General features: G+C 40.0%; 1 protein-coding gene across 3 annotated transcripts in view; it reads left to right on the forward strand.

Annotated features, from left to right (window-relative positions):
• LOC147021241 (growth arrest-specific protein 7-like) overlaps positions 1-17,192 on the forward strand; it is a 74,189-nt gene that overhangs the window by 25,796 nt on the left and 31,201 nt on the right. For all 3 annotated transcript variants that reach the window (XM_085891032.1, XM_085891031.1, XM_085891030.1), the window contains exons 3-4: positions 4,804-4,887; positions 10,085-10,143. In XM_085891032.1, coding sequence (XP_085747158.1) covers positions 4,804-4,887; positions 10,085-10,143 — 143 coding nt within the window. The remainder of the gene's footprint in view (positions 1-4,803; positions 4,888-10,084; positions 10,144-17,192) is intronic.

The raw sequence follows: 17,192 nt of genomic DNA on the forward strand, positions 1-17,192 counted from the left end.
CTGAGTGGGCTGTTTGCTCTCCTGGCATGGTCAGCCCCGTGTGCTTGCCAAAACATGGCAGGATGTTACAGTGTTCAAAACCCTCCTTCCCACCCTTCAGTGTAAACAGTCTGCTGGTGAAATATTCTTATTAATCACCTTTAATGAGCACATTCCAGTAAAAAAAATCAAATAATTAGCAACTGTAGACATGGACTTGCATTTGTGTCATTTGTCAGTTCACTTATTTGTTTATTTGTGCCATTGCAGCAACTGCCTTTGCTTTTGGGATTGCTCCACGTGGCTATCATATACGATTTATTATCACTTCGCATCCTCATTACTGGTCTACCCATCTTCACTACTTTCCGCTGCTTGCTTTCGTTGTATCTGGTACACACATTGATCTATGTGTCACAAGGTGGGGGCAAGAATCCCCCTGGCAGGAAATATGGGGGCAAGATGCCACCACCTCCACCATTTCGTCAGTCCTGGCTATATGTTCAGAATCATGAACATCCACACAAGAGGACCCTCTGGTTGGTGGAAAATTTTGAAATGAAAAATGTTCAAAAGGACTGTGGGTGGAGAAGGGGAGGGGGAATTTGCCCCACCTTCCGCTGATATTACTGCCTTTGATCCGTCTTATGAATGCCTGTTACATATTGTAAGGATGTTAACCCTTTCCCCCTCTTTTCTTCAGCTGTTCCATGAGCCTAGACATTTGATGTGGAGGGAAAGGTGTTTTTTTTCTCACAACCATGAAGGAATAAATGGTCTTATGCCAACAAAACTAAGCACAGATGTCCGTCCCTTTCTAGTATGTCGTTTCCAAGCACTGTGATACATTTTTCCCAGTGGTGGGTGTGTTTAATCATTCCATTGGAATTGAAGTCATGTTTTTGGCTCTGAAACTTTTTGAAAATGGAAAAACCCTTTTGCCCCCCACCCCTCCCCTTATAATATGAAAAATCCGACTGCATTTATACCAAAGCGTTATCCAACCTGTAAGAGAGGCATTATAACGGGGGGGGGGGGTGATGTACAAGGGAAAGTGTTTGCAGGGATGAATGAGATTATTGAAGCAACAACAAGGAACATGATTCCGGAATCTTTGAAAGGCATTCTCTCCAGATGCATTTGTGAGCGGATGTGTTGTTAACTCCCAGGCTGCAGTGAGCTTTGGGACTTCCTGCCTGGTCTGTGTAAGGAGTGCAAGCTCGAGCCTTACTCTGATGTCTGCCAAATAACCAGCAGAAGTTATTCTTTAGAAAGCTGCAGCAACCATAGGCAACTTGTTGCCTGTGCTCCATGCAGTGGTTGTTTTGAAAACAAGCCGTGTCCGAGGTAGATCTACTCGTACACAAGGATATATTTTGACAAAACATTCATGACTTGAGATTCTCATGGTTGGAAAAACTTTTAAAATTGCACCTGACAGTCGAGTTTCACTCTCCAATGGTTTGTCTTCTCCTTTCCGTGCGTGTATTTCTGGAAGCAATTTGCCACAACCACTCTCGCCGAAGTGGAGCGTTAGAATGTCAAGTGGAGCTTTCAAAGGAAGTTTCTTACTCTCAGAGTTTTATTTTTTATTTTCCAGTGAATCTCAGGCATTCGCAACTCAGAAGCAAAGTGAGTTGGAGTGCACATCGTATGGTTTTTAAAATTTAATCACCCATCTGTAGAGTCCAATAATTGGTGTCCAGTTAGCATGCCTTACATTCCTCATTGAAATTTAATTCTAATCATTCGGAGGAAGGCAGTGATTCCAGTTTGAACAATGGATTATATCAGCAGAATGTTGGTTGACGTATCATAACTGCCATGGAGAAGTTTACCGTTCAGACGTTAATCCTTTGTCAGAGCAAAAGAGGTTTAAATGGCCGAAACATCAGCTCTTCCTTGCTTCCCATGGCGGTTAGCAAATGTCAATCAACATTCTGTTGATTCCCTTTATTGTCCTTCCTGCCCACCGACACAGATCAACAATAGCCATCACTAGCAACACCAGTTGACTATTTTTATGCTTTTGGTGACGATGTCTCCGGTGGTATTATGTTTTCAGGTTGTCTGTCCGTCCGTCCGTACATGTGAATTATCTTTGTTTTCTATGCAACCGCTTTATCCAATTGACACGAAACTTTGACCATAGATGTGACTCGTCATGCAGAATTTTTTTAATGATAATTATGATGTCATAGGTCATGTGGGGTGGCATCAAAGTTGGAAAAACAGAAAAAATTTTGACCTCTGTATCTCCTAAACCGCAAGTTGGAAAAAAATTAAACCTTGGCACCTGGCAACGACTCTGCATGGGAAATAAGAGTGATTTGACTATGACATCATCAGTGAAGTGGTATGCTGGTCAAATTTCAACAAGTATAACACTGCATTAGATCAGTATGAAAATTTGTGAGGTTCAACTAGGGAAATATTTCAACACAGAAAAAAATTATTATGACATCAACCGTCAAATTATTATGACGTGGTTTGGCAGCCATATTGTTTCAGAAAACAAAAAGGGGTAAAAAAAATCTTCTTCTCCAGAACCATTTTACAGATCTAAGTGAAAGTGCACACAAATGATCAACTATCCATGCTGAATAAACTTTGATAGCTATGACATCATAGGTCTCATTGGTCTGGCAGCCATCTTGGATTAACCCTCAAACCTTTAAAAAATCTTCTTCTCCAGAATGTCTGGACAGATTGAGGGGTAACTTCATATAAATGTTCCCCATGACTTGGGAATATAAGGATGATTAAGAATAATTGATGTCATGTGGTTTGGTGGCCATATTGGATTGAAGAAAAAGCAGAGGATTGAAAAAAAAGCCCATTATGGGCAGAGCCACGCCCAAAAAACATGTGTTTTTAGGGGGTGGCCGATTTCAAGTTACATCTTCTCCGAGGGAGTTTGTCGAATCTGGCAGGGGTTTCGGTATTTGGTTAACCCAATGGCACCTGCATAGCCCCACGGAGCTCGATTTTTTTCATTTTCGTCCCAAGGTCAAGGTCATAAGGTCACGAACTTAGAAAATGTCAAAAAAGCAATAAATTGGGCATCGAGCTCCTAGGGTTTTCAACTGTTTCGAATGAAAGTTGGTATGCAAGTAGTGCTCTTCGAGTGCTACAACTTTCATCATTTACGTTTTTCCCGATTCCCGCCAGTTTGCCCGTGGCGTCCCCTCGAAGGTCAAAAAATAAAAAAAGGCGAACCGTGTACATTGCTCGTGAACCATCGCCGTCTCGAGACTTGTTATTATTTTAAAACCAACCTGACTGCCACATCATGTGACTGATGAGATCATTGTTAAATAAAATATTTGTAGCAACAGTAGTGGATCATCACTGCAAAGTCTCGCATCAAAAGGCTAAGCGGTTTCAGATATATATATATATATATATATATATATATATATATATATATATATATATATATATATATATATATATATATATATATATATATATACGTATATATAGACGTTTTTTTTTTGTTTTTTTTAATATGATCGCCTTTGAATATTGGTTGAAAATTTCGACATCATTGGTCACATGGTCTCGCAGTCATGTTGGACAAAAAGCCTTTTCCGATCAACGCAAAACTCCAAAGATGTGATTGGCCACCCATTCTGAATTTTATTTGCTAAAGAGGACATCGTGGGTAAGGTGCCCGATCAAAGCTGGGTTGTATCGAAGCAGGGTGGCATGGTTTGTTTTTTTCACCATAGAAATTTCACTCAATTTTCACCACAGATGCAACTACTCGTGTAGAATATTTTAGTGATAACTATGACATTATAGGTCACGTGGCGTGGTAGCCGTGTTGGAAAAAAGGAAAGACTTCGGACCTCTGTATTTCCAAAACCGCTCCATGGAAAATATTGAAATTTGGCACGTGTGAAGTCCTCTCCATAGGAAAGGAGGTTAATTTTTTCTGATGACATCATACGTGGCTTCGTTATGACGTCATAATTTCACATGCCAAATGCTTTATCTGATCAGTATGAAAATTTTTGAGGGTCATCTCACGCTAAATTGTAATTGGCAAAAAAATTGATGATATCATCAGTCACACGGTTTGGCAGCCATGTCGTTTTTAACATAAAACCTTCAAAAATCTTCTCTCTAACGGCTGAACAGATGGAGGCGAAATTTTACAGGGATGATCATGTAATCCATGAGGAACCAAACGTTCTCCACCTGTGACGTCATAGGGCACGTGATTTGGCAGCTCTGATTTTTTTGAAGAATAAACATTTCAAAATCTTCTTCTGCAGAATGGCTTGACAGATCGAGGGGAAACTTCACTTACATGTTCCCCAAGCCTTACAGATGTTCACGAAATACACCAGGGCATTCACGAATAATTAATTAATAGGTCACATGGTCTGGCATCCATATTGGTTTGAACAAAATTCTTTTAAAAATCTTTCTCTTGAACCGCCTCATCAATTGATGTGAAACGTCACAGTTATGATTGAATTGACATGCGGAATATATGTTTTAAATTTCAACCTGATTGGATGCATGGTCTGGCAGCCGGAATTATTTAATATTTTAAATCTGCGTTCAGGGATTTAAATCAAAGTTGGTACAAGTATGTTTAACGATGTATTAACGTGGGCAGAGGTATATCTGGCGACGTAGTGACGTGGAAGGTTGTCGTTCTGGTTTCATTCTGCAGTGGTTTCAGTTTGGTAAATTTTTAGCCGTTTATACAAATTTCCACGTAGTTCTCGAGGCATACCTGTTGACGAGACCAGAGTACTCAAAGCCTAATCATTATATCGACTTGTTTTCTTCCCTCCTAATTCACAGAAACAACCTGGGAAATTCCTTCCAGCACAGCTCCTCAGTCTTCCTTGCTTGGTTCTAGTCCATCGACACCTATCATTGCAAAAGGTAAACAATAGCATTTGTTAACCTCCACCATCATCGAAGATGGATGGAGGTTACCCCTTTCTGTTTGTTTGTTTGTTTGTTTGTGAACAGTATTACGGAAAAACCCCTTGACGGATTTCGACGAAACTTGGTGGGGGGGTTAGGTATGGTCCAAGGATCATGCCATTAAATTTTGGACTTGGTCCCCCCCCCCAAAAAAATTGTTAGAGAATTTTTTTTTTTTGCATTTCTACATCTTTTAAGTGATTTCCAACCCCCCCCCCAAATTTTTTTTACCCCCCCCCAAAAAATAGAGAAAATTTTTGTTTTTTGCATTTCTACATGTTTTAAGTGATTTCCAACCCCCCCCCCAAAAAAAAAATTGTTACCCCACCCCCAAAAAAGAAATTTTTTTTTGCATTTCTACATGTTTTAAGTGATTTCCCACCCCCCAAAAAAAAATTGTTACCCCCCCCAAAAAAAAAGAAAATTCTTTTTTGCATTTCTACATATTTTAAGTGATTTCCAACCCCCCCCCCAAAAAAAATTTTTGAGAAATTTTTCTTTGCATTTTTACATGTTTTAAGTGATTTCCAACCCCCCAAAAAAATTTAGACAAAATTTTTTTTTTTTGCATTTCTACATATTTTAAGTGATTTCCAACCCCCCCCCAAAAAAAACATTTTGAGAAAAAATTTTTTTTTTGCAATTTTACATGTTTTAAGTGATTTCCAACCCCCCTAAAAAATTGTTACCCCCCCCAAAAAAAGGGGAACATTTTTTTTTTGCATTTCTACATGTTTTAAGTGATTTCCAACCTCCCCCCAAAAAAATTGTTAGAGAAAAAAAAAACATTTTTGCAACTTTTTTTTTCAACAAAATTTCGATTTTTTTTTTTTTTTGCATTTTTGCATGTTTTAAGTGATTTCCACCCCCCCCCCCCCAAAAAAAAAATGTTGGAGAAAAGAACTATAACTCTGTCAGCACTGTTGATATCATATTTAATGAATAAGATATAAGGTTCACTTGATTGAGCCAGCAGTATTGGCGGCGGATGTTTTGCACTCTCCCAAGTGCTCCCCCTCTCGTTACGTCTGATTGTGTGCTAATTGGCTAAACAGTGTAAGAGTCCAGCAAAGGTGTATTTGCATTAAATGTGGTGGCAAAGCATTTTGAGGTTCAAATCCAATCTTATGTATGGAGGTGATTTGATCATATGTACTCATGGTTGACTTGTAAAGTTGGTGTGTGTGTGTGTGTGTGTGTGTGTGTGTGTGTGTGTGTGTGTGTAACAAACTGCAATCGCATCTATCCCCCATTATAATTGGGGGGAGGAACCAATCAGTGCTCAACTAATCAATTACCTCAACTGGCTAAGATTGTCAAATAAATTAACTCCTTCCATGCTCTTCCAGCCAAATAAAGCTGCATAAAGCAACCAAGAAAAGCTTCAGAAGGTAAGACCTTTACTGTTTCAAACCCGACCCGAGTTCCTCCGCAACTACAGACATTCACAAGTAGAACACACGTGAAAATCCCAATGCTACACTCATCCCTCAGCCACCGGACCAGTTTCATGACTTATTGGCGAGTCATCAACGACAGTGTGGACAGAAACGTGCGCCACTGAGGCTCCCAAGAAAAATATCACCATGGCTGTAATTAAATTTCACCAATGCCATAATTAAATGAAGCCCTTCTTATAAAGAAGGGGACATAAGTCAACCAAGAAAAACTACACAAGGTAAGCCCTTTGCTGTTTCAATCCCGACATGAGTTCCGCCCCAGCAGCTGTCGTGGTTACAGTGTCAGGTGGAGTTTTAAAGAGCAAAGGACCTTGTTCGAGATATTTTTTTTTAGGTTTTATTATACAGCCTTCTTTAACTAGAATGGCTGAGTGTTGATTTAATGACATCGTTGTAGTCACAACTGGGATGATTGATTTTGTGAGAGCTGATTGGTTGTTTCTCAAATTATAGGAGAGAGACGTAATTGGGATTAAAAAATTTTTTTTAATGTTAATTCCCTTCGGAATTGCATGTGGTGCATGTTTGACAGCGTTTGCAGTGCACATGTCTTTCGATGCTGTCACTTACAATGTGCCAATAAGTATTGTAACCGGTACGAGGCTCATCAGAGCACGTGGCGTTGGGGTTCTCATGTGTGTGCTCCGTGTAAATACTTTCAGCTATGGAGGCACTCTGGTGGAGCTTAAAACATCAAATGGCTTACCTCATGTAGGTAGCTTTCTTGGTTGCTTTATGCAGTCTTCAGTGCCGAAAAAGGGCCAAGTGTTGATTGAATTATACAGTCCCAAGTCGCAGATGGGATGATAGATTAGGTGAGAGCTGATTGGTTGTTCCTCCAATTACAGGTGAGAGACATGATCGGGTTTTTTTTATATACTTAGTACATTATGTATATATACATACATACAGTATACACACACACACACACACACACACACACACACACACACACACACACACACACACACACACACACACACACACACACACACACACACACGGTGTCCATAAAGTCTTTGGGCAACCTTGAACTTTTTATAACTTTTAATGTGACATGATTTAACTATGATTTAATGTAACAAACAAACTATAAATCGTGTATGAAAGCATAATTCATCAAGTTTTAATGCAATACAGTTTATTCTTACCTCTGCCACAAAAGGTGGAAGGAGGAAATGTTTTCTTCACCCCTGTCTGTCTGTTTGTGTGTTTTTGGGAACAACATATCTCAAAAAGTTGGGGACGGATTCGGACAAAATTTGGAGGAGAGCTTGGGTGCGAAACACTGATGAAAAGATTACATTTTGGTGATGATCAAAATCTGGATCTGGATGTGATAATGTTTAAATGATTTTTTTTCACAATTGAGAGATTGGGCCAAAAACGACATCTAGCAGGATAGCTAAAAAAAAAAGTTGTGGACGGATTTGAATTGAAACTTGGTGGGCGTGTTGGATATGTAACAAGTAAGTATTGATTCGGTTTTGGTGAAGATCCGAAAACGCATCCGGTCCGAGAAATTTTTAAAGTGATTCTTCACCATTGAGTGATAATTTGGACTAAAACTATATATAGCACAATATATCAAAATGTTACGGACAGATTTGGACAAAATTTGGTGAATGAGTTGGTTCGGTGACAAGAACAAACCGATTAAGTTTTAGTTCAGGTCCTATTTCAGATCCGGCTTATCAGTGAGTTAGAAACGTAAACTAATCATCCTGGCAGAGGTATGCACTCCAACGAGTGCCCTTCTAGTTTTTTTTATCCCCCGCCGCGTGGTGGAAGGGGGATATTGTTGTCACCCGGGTCGTCCATCCGTCCGTCTGGCTGGCTGGGCGTCAACATTTATAGCTGTGAGTATGATAACTCATAAACTGTTTGCCATATCGATTTGAAATTTGGGTCACACATGTACCACCTGAAAAGAAAGAACCCTATTGATTTTGGGCGTGGCCGGATCCAAGATGGCTGACTGGGGCGGCCATCTTGAAAAAAATGTTTCAATGGTGGGGGATTCCCCATCTCTGATGGGTATATTTTTTGTAATGTTTCAACATAACCACCATCTCCCATGATACATTTTTCAATCCTATTTTCTAATTCTCCAAAACCATTCCCCATTTGCTGCTAAGTGACGTCATGAATTGCATTCCTGATTCTAGCTTTAACTTCTTCCAACAAATGGGGTTTTGATGAATGAACAGTATTATTTTTCACATGGCCTCATAAAAACAGGTCCAATGGGGACAGGTCAGGGGAACTGGGTGGCCAAGCAAGTGGTCCACATCTCCCGATCCTCTTCTCTGGGAAGACAACATCTAAAAATATACCCATCAGAGACGGGGAATCCCCCGCCATTGAAACATTTTTTTCAAGATGGCCACCCCAGTCGGCCATCTTGGATCCGGCCACACCCAAAATCAATAGAGTTCTTCCTTTTCAGGTGGTACATGTGTGACCAAAATTTCAATTCGATATGGCGAACAGTTTATGAGTTATCATACTCACAGCTATAAATGTTGACGCCCAGCCAGACGGACGGACGGACGGACGACCCGGGTGACAACAATATCCCCCTTCCGCCACGCAGTGGGGGATAAAAACTCTAACACAGTACACCAAAAGTAAAGTGGCCAGGAGCACCATCTTGCTGAAAGAAGGTGCTGTCCTGAAGATTAAATCGATGTAGTTCAGGGATGAAGAAATAATGTAACATCGTGAGATAATGTTCACCATTCAATGTTGCTCCTTCAAAAAAGAAAGGACCAATAATGTGTGACTTTCTGAGAACGACCAGCCATTAACTTTTGGGGAGTCTCTTTGATGTTGCCAAATTTCCGTAGGTTTCTCTCTCCCCCAAATGTGACAGTTATAACCGTTGACTTTGCCTGAAATGTGGAATGTTGCCTCATCAGAAAATGTCACCTAGTCAAGAAAGCCAGGGGAATTGAGAACTTTTGATTTGAAGAGATGACAAAAATCGAACTTTGAATTTTAGTCTTCTTCATGTAGCATTTGAACTACCTGGATTTTAAAAGTATGTTCGTGCAACATGGCTTGGAGGATTTTGCGCATTGTTGTATGTGGCACGTTCAATTCAAGTGATGCAAGTCACAAACGTCATTTAAATGATGCCTGGCAAGTGATGTAAGTCGCATCGGTTTCTGTGGACGTCATTCAAATGACTCCAGGACAGCTGCTGCTACAGCTTCCTCGCTGATTAGTCACCTTCCAGATGGTGGTTTGTCATTCAGTGAACTCGTTTCTTTAAACTCCTTCATCCGGTCGTTAATTAAGTTCCTGTGTGGTGCATATTTCTTGTAATGAATGGTGAATTTTCTTCTCACTGCTGTTATGGACTACAGTTGAGCTGGCCATAGCACATCGTTTACCCAATCCTCAACTGTCACCATCTTCTATCAGATAGGGATCTGAAAAAAAATTATCATAACGAATGCATAGAAAATTGAACTGTATTGATGAAAAACTTTATGAATTCTGCTTTCATCTGCCATTTACAGTTTGCTTCTGCAATGTTTACATCCAAAGCTGTAAAGGTTTAAGGTCGCACCAAAAAAAATATATATGTTGCATAGTATGAGAGAATTTGTGCAGATATTGTGAAAACAAAGGAACTTGCTAACGAAGCATTACCTATGTACTACATCTGTGCCCAATCCCTCCAGTTAATGGATTCCACTCTTCCGAGAAGAAGGCGTTGAAGAAGTCGAACAGCAACCTTCAGGTACACACGGTGCCGTGCCATATTTGCATCGATGGTCATTTCATGACTCGTGCGTGTTGCTTCATGCAGTTGCAATTCAGTGTTGTGGAAAACTTTAGGCCTTCACTTTCAAGGCTTTGCAACGTTTGTGTTTCGTTTGAAGCGGAACTCTGACCTATTTTGTGAAGCATTTCAATTTACTTTTTCCCTATATGCATAGAATAATTCCAAAGTTATTTGAGTTCATTTTGACCGAGTTCAAAACGACGACGCCCCGCTGAAGATTGTATTGCTGGCAAGCGACGTCATCGGTGTCCAACTTTGAAAATAGCGTTATACACCAAAATTGGGCGACCAATGTGGTGTTGTGATCAGTATGATGAAACTCGTGCATAAAACTGAAGAGGATCCGGCAAATTGCCGAGTAAGATCATTTTTCTCCTAAAGGACAATGCAAACACGGCCAGCGTCATGTGCAGCCCGACGTGACGTCACAATTATTCCATTCACATGGGATCGATCTTATCGAATGCGACACCTCTTCATGCATATTATAATAGCCATTACAAATATATATATATATATATATATATATATATGTATATCGGAGCTTTTTTAATGACATTGTGAATACACTCTGAGCAAGCCTCTTGCAAATGCATAACCAGGTCTCTTTGCAAATCTTGGGAATTTATGATAGGTTTCTCCCTTCAGAACGATGCAGACCATCGGATTAATGGGATCCCAGTGTAGCAAACAGGGGGATTGTAAACAAGATGAGCAATCCAGGGATATTCCCAGATTATTATCGTGCTGTGGTTCCCCCCTCCCCCACACCCCACACGTCCACCCCACACCCCACCCACCCCATCTCCCCAGATTTCTCTGCTGTTCTAGCATTGGTTTCCAGGGTGATGTTCCTGGTTGTGGACCTTGTTTTTTCTTGTGATTGGGGTGTGCCAGAAGGCATTCTCCCACCATGTCTGGAACTATTCAGATCAGTGAAGTCAGAAAGGGATGGTATCTCAGCATTTTGCTCAACTCTGAATCCCTGTTGCTCACTAGAATTGGGAATGTTTTTTGGGACATCTGAATTTGCTGGGTTCCTTCTCTTTAAATCAGCCTCCATTTTTCTTTTTGCAGCAATCTGATTTACGTGTGCTCTGCAAACATAATTTTTTTGTGTTAGAAATAACTCCATGTTGACGGGAATGAAGAGCACCCGTTGCGTATTTTAGTCTTCTTCAATTTGACTACAAAAAGCTGAACTTGTTAGGACTCCTCATATTTTGTGTACAAAACACAAAAAAAAGTTTTTATTTTGCAGCGAACTTGCTTGCTGTAGCATGAGAGTAATTTTTATGTCATATACTGGAAGTGCTATTCAGCATTACCTTAAAATTAATGAAATTGCATCGTTGTTTGCCTTGTGCAAAAAAATGTACTGTTAGTTTTCATCTGTTTAGAAACGAGTTAAATTACTACGTCCATCCATCCATTATGACCATACTCTGTACAGAGTGTTAGTGCAGCCAAAGCAGTCTCTTGGGCTACTGGGAAGAATCCTGGACGGGTCATCACTCCGACGCAGGATACTCAAATGGCTCAATCATCCCATCCCATAAAAAGGCACTGCACTCATTTTGCTGACCTCAGAAGGATGACAGGCATCAACCGACCTGGTGTTAGTTCATTGGCTGAGTGGGATTTGGACTCAGGATCCTCGGATTCCAAGCCCACCCACCCACCCTAACCATGAAGCCAATACCAGGCATAAATTACTATGTATGAAAGGCCAAAGGGCTTACCTTGCGTAGCCTTTCATGGTTTCTTTATGCAGGTTCTTTGTCTAGAAGAGTATGGGAGGAGTCGATTTATTTATATAATCCTAGCCACATGGGTTTTATTGATGAGGCGAGAGCTAATTTGTTATTCCCTCCATTCACAGGTAAGAGATGTCGGTTGGTCTATTTTTACCTCCGCCACCGAAGGAGGAAGGAGGTTATGTTTTCACCCCTGTATTTGCTTTTCTGTTTGTTATCTTGCCAAAACGAAGTTTTTGCAAGATATGTTAGTCAGCTTGTTTGTCTGTAATCACGTATAAAAAATTCCGCAGAGCACAGTTATCATTGGAAATTTTTGTAACTTCGCATATCAGAGGCCTATAGAGGTCCCTTTCAGCGCACAAGATTTTGAAGGTCAAGGTCAAAGGTCAAGGTCACTTTGTCGCAAATCAGGGAGTCGACGAAACCCTTATTTTTTGAGTAATTTTGATCGGATCGTCTTCAAACTTCATGGGAATACAGTTCATGGTCTGGCGCTCAGCTGATTAATTTTTGGTGGCGATTGGTCTTGACCTTTATATGTTTTTTATTTTATTTTTTTGGTCTGTAATCACGTATAAATCACTCTGCAGAGCACAGTTATCATTGGAAATTTTTGTAACATCGCAGATCAGAGGCCTATAGAGGTCCCTTTCAGCGCATAAAATTTTGAAGGTCAAGGTCAAAGGTCAAGGTCACTTTGTCGCAAATCAGGGGAGTCGACGAAACCCTTATTTTTTGAGTAATTTTAATCGAATCGTCTTCAAACTTTATGGGAATGTAGTATATGGTCTGGCGCTCAGCTGATTAGTTTTTGGTGGCAATTGGCCTTGACCTTCATGGTTAGCGCCTAAGGTCAAACATATTTGACCCCAAGCTCAAATTTTCAAGTTTTAGGAACCATATCGTGTAGTACCTCAAATTGAACACCTCGATGAGTGCTTTCTAGATATGTCAAGCTTGAGACATTATGACGTCATTTGGTGACGTTATGAGGCAAACGCATATTTTTCATGGTTACTCTGTAGAACGATTGTCATCGGAATCTCTCCTAGGTAGATATTCCTCAAGGAGTCGCTCCTGGTGGATAGCAGCTCTGTTCACACCTCAGTGTGACCTTAAAGAAGTCACACGTGGTCACCTTTTGGAAAGCAGGGTGACATTGGTTTATTTATTTGTTTGTTTGTTTGTTTGTTTGTGTGCAAGACATCTCAAAAAGTTGTAGACAGATTCGGATAAATTTGGTGGGCCGGTTCGGTGTGTGACAACGGTGAAGTGATTTGATTTGGGCGAAGATCTGGCTTCCAGATTTATTTAATCTTAAGTGATTATTCGCCATTGAGAGATGGGGCTAAAAATGATAAACAGCCAGATATCTCAAACATTTATTGGGCCTGTTATGTTCTATTCGATCAGGCATTGTGTGGTGGAGGTATGTGCTCCACCGAGTGCTCTTCTAGTCAATTTATATATTGACTGCTTTTGACTGATTTTGACATTTGCACATGGTACATGCTTCGGAGCCTCATTGGTATACATTTCTGTCAGCTCTGTCACTGATGATTCGCCAATAAGCGATGAAACTGGTCTGATAGCTGAGGGTGTGTGGCATTGGGATTCTCATGTATGGATGATTTGTGAATGTCTTTATATCTGTGGAGGAACTCTGGGAAGGGTTTGAAACAGCAAAGGGCTTACAATGTATAGCTTTTCATGGTTGCGTTTTGCAGCTTTCCTTGGCGAGAAGAGCATGGGAGGAGATGATACATATACTGTATATATGGACCCATCCCATGCTCTTCTAGACAAAAAAGCTGCATAAAGCAACCATGAAGGCCTATGGAAGGTAAGCGCTTTGCTGTTTCAAACCCTTCCCAGAGTTCCTCCACAGCTATAAAGACATTCACAAATCATCGATACATGAGAATCCCAATGCTACACACCCCTCAGCTGCTGGACCAGTTTCATTGCTTATTGGCAAATCATCAGTGACATCACAGACAGCAATGCATACCAACGAGGCTCCCAAGCATGTACCACATGCAAATGTCAAAAGCAGTTAATATATAAATAATAAAGCAGCTTCTTCAGCTGGAAGAGCACAGGAAGTGTCAATTTATTTATATAATCCTAGCCACCTGGGGTTTAGTTTATCAGGCGAGAGCTGATTGGCTATTCCCTCCATTCACAGGTGAGAGATGTGGGCGCGTCTTTCATATATATATATATATATATATATATATATATATATATATATATATATATATATATATATATATATATATATATATATATATATATATATATCTCTTCTTCTTCTTCTTTCGGCTGCTCCCGTGAGGGGTCGCCACAGCGGATCATCTGTATGATCCGCATAGTGATTTGGCACATGTTTTACGCCGGATGCCCTTCCTGACGCAACCCTGGTCACCTCTTACGACACAGGGATATGGTACACCTATTTTAACCGGGGTATACACCGGCCCAGTACACTGGTACTCATTTCGCCGACCTCGGAAGGATGACAGGCCGAGTCAACCCCCTGGTGTATTAATTCAGTGGCCCAACGGGGCTTGAACTCAGGACCTCTTGGATCCCAAGCCGCTGCCCTAACCACTGCGCCAACACCAGGCTCTTTCATATATATATATATATATATATATATATATATATATATATATATATATATATATATATATATATATATATATATATATATATACATATATATATATATATATATATATATATATATATATATATATATATATATATATATATATATATATATATATATATATATATATATATATATATATATATATATACATACATACATACAGACGTTTTGTACACATAGTCAAGGCTCTTAGAAGGGGTAATACTAGTACACTGAACGGATCAGGACATAACAGGGCAAAAGGAACAGTCGAGAGAGAGAGAGAGGGGGGGGGAGAAGCACCAACAGCAGAGTTGAAGGTCAAGGTGAAGGGAGACTTGGCATGGAGGGTAAATAGGATAATGTTGCGGTGGAAGTAAAATATTTGGGAAGAAGGAAGCAAAATGAGGAACACGGAGACAAATGATTTTCACACTTTTTATCTGAGGTGTGGCTGTAGTAGGCCTTGAACAATACGAAACAAATTCAAGAAATAGCACAAACAATGTTCGATTTAACATGAAATATTGCACGGGATATAACATCAACACCTCGACAAAGGTATAACATAAAAACATGACCAATCCGGTTCAGAAAACTTCGCATCAGTGAGGGTGAAACGGGGCAGATGCAGGTTTCACCAGCATGTGCGAAAATCCTCAAACCCAAACAGATTGGCCGAGATTCAGCCTATACGTATGCAAATTCACCCCTGAGTTGTCTAGCCTGGGTTCTACGCTCAGCCAAGCTGTCACCCTGCTGTTTGAAATGCTGGGCAATTCATCAATGTGTGCGCCATCCATCAGAAGGATGTTAAGCTGGAGTAACCGACTGTCGGCACTGGTCATTGGTGAACGCTAAAGATCCCAAAGTATATTTTGTGAGCAGAAGGCGACTTATTGCCTGCAACTTGAATAAATTACAAATTCTTGCCTAAACTCTCTTGCCAACATGCACTTGGCCAGCACAGCGAGTATGCCAATATCCCCGACGTGAATTGAGACAGGCCTTCATCCTTCAGTGAACTGAAATTTAACAGCCTGACGATGATATACATATCCTGTGAAATACAATTTAAAGTCGATCTTTTATTGCATTACCACTTGTACAAAACATGATCACATCAATTTACAGTAATTGCAAGGGCTGTGTTTGGAAAATCATTTTCAACCACTGCGATCAAATCATCAATTTTCCCTGAAAATTTACATTTCACATATCTCTACGATCAATATAATTACTGTGATCAGGTGAGGTGATGATTCGTTCACTGATCAAGTCATGTAGATGGGGGAGCACTTTCCTTTTGAAAAAAATATTGGTGGCCTCCAGTTCATTCAGCTGGCAATTCACATGTTACCAATCGGCTAGACATCCCAGAACTCTGATGAAACTTGTCGAGAATCTGCTGTGTAACATCTCGACCTGTTGACATTATTTTGCCGCCTAAGTGTATTGATATACTGCACAGTGACAGATTTCAAACGTTTCTTTCTCTACCTGCCAAAGAGGCATTGGTTCCTTTTTGAAAGCCATCTCAAAAGATGGATTGCTCTCAGAGTTTTTTTTCGGCAATTTTCGGGTTCTTTCGCTTTAAAAATCGTTTTCTTAGGAACGGTAAGTCCGATCGACACGAAATTTTCATCTTGGTATGTATATTTTTTGATAGCATACTTAGGTGATAATTGTGATGTCATAGGTCACGTGGTACGGGCACCATCTTGATTAAAAAAAACCCGATAAAAACCGATAAACTTTGGACCTCTGTATCTCTGAAACCATGCAATGGAATTTTTTTTGCTTCATACATTTTAATAAGCTCCCCATGGGGAACACGGGTGATTTTTCGTGATGTCATCGGTGAAGCAGTATGCCAGTGAAAATTCGTTAAGTAGAACGCTGCATGGGAAAAATCTGAAATTTCTTGAGCGTCATCTACACAATTCACCAAAGAAAAAAATTATTATGACGTCATAGGTGACTTGGTTCAGCAGCCATCTTGTTTTGAAAAAAGTAATTAAAAACATCTTCTCCAGAATGGCTGAACAGATTGAGGCAAACTTTACACCCACATTCCCCATGACATCCTTTCACAAGTTTGTTAATTTCTTATTGATAGGTCACATGGTTTGGCGGCCATCTTAAATTTACCCTAAAACCTTCAAACATCTTCTCCAAAACGGCTGGTCAGATCAAGGGGAAACTTCACATACTTATTGCACATGGGTAGTGAATATAAGTTTGTTAATGAATAATTGATAGGTCACATGGTTTGGCAGTCATGTTGGATTCAAGAAAAATTTTAAATAATGTTTTCTCTGGAACTGCTTCATCTATCGAAGCAAAAATTTGCAACTATCATCTTCCATCATGTCTGCATACATAGTAAAAAATTATGACGTCACAAGTCACATGGTTTGGTGGCCATCTTGGATAGAAAAATGCACCTTATCCGATTAACACGAAACTACACACACGTTCCAGTACACGAATGGAAGCAGAATGTAAATTTATGATGTCATAGGTCACATGGTTCATCAGCCATCTTGGATTGAATATTAATAAATTTTAAAAATCTTCTTCTCCAG

Source organism: Eptatretus burgeri, chromosome 8 (assembly GCF_056783735.1).
Source record: "Eptatretus burgeri isolate ZD-2024b chromosome 8, Ebu_testis_v1, whole genome shotgun sequence".
Classification (NCBI taxonomy): Eukaryota; Metazoa; Chordata; class Myxini; order Myxiniformes; family Myxinidae; genus Eptatretus; species Eptatretus burgeri.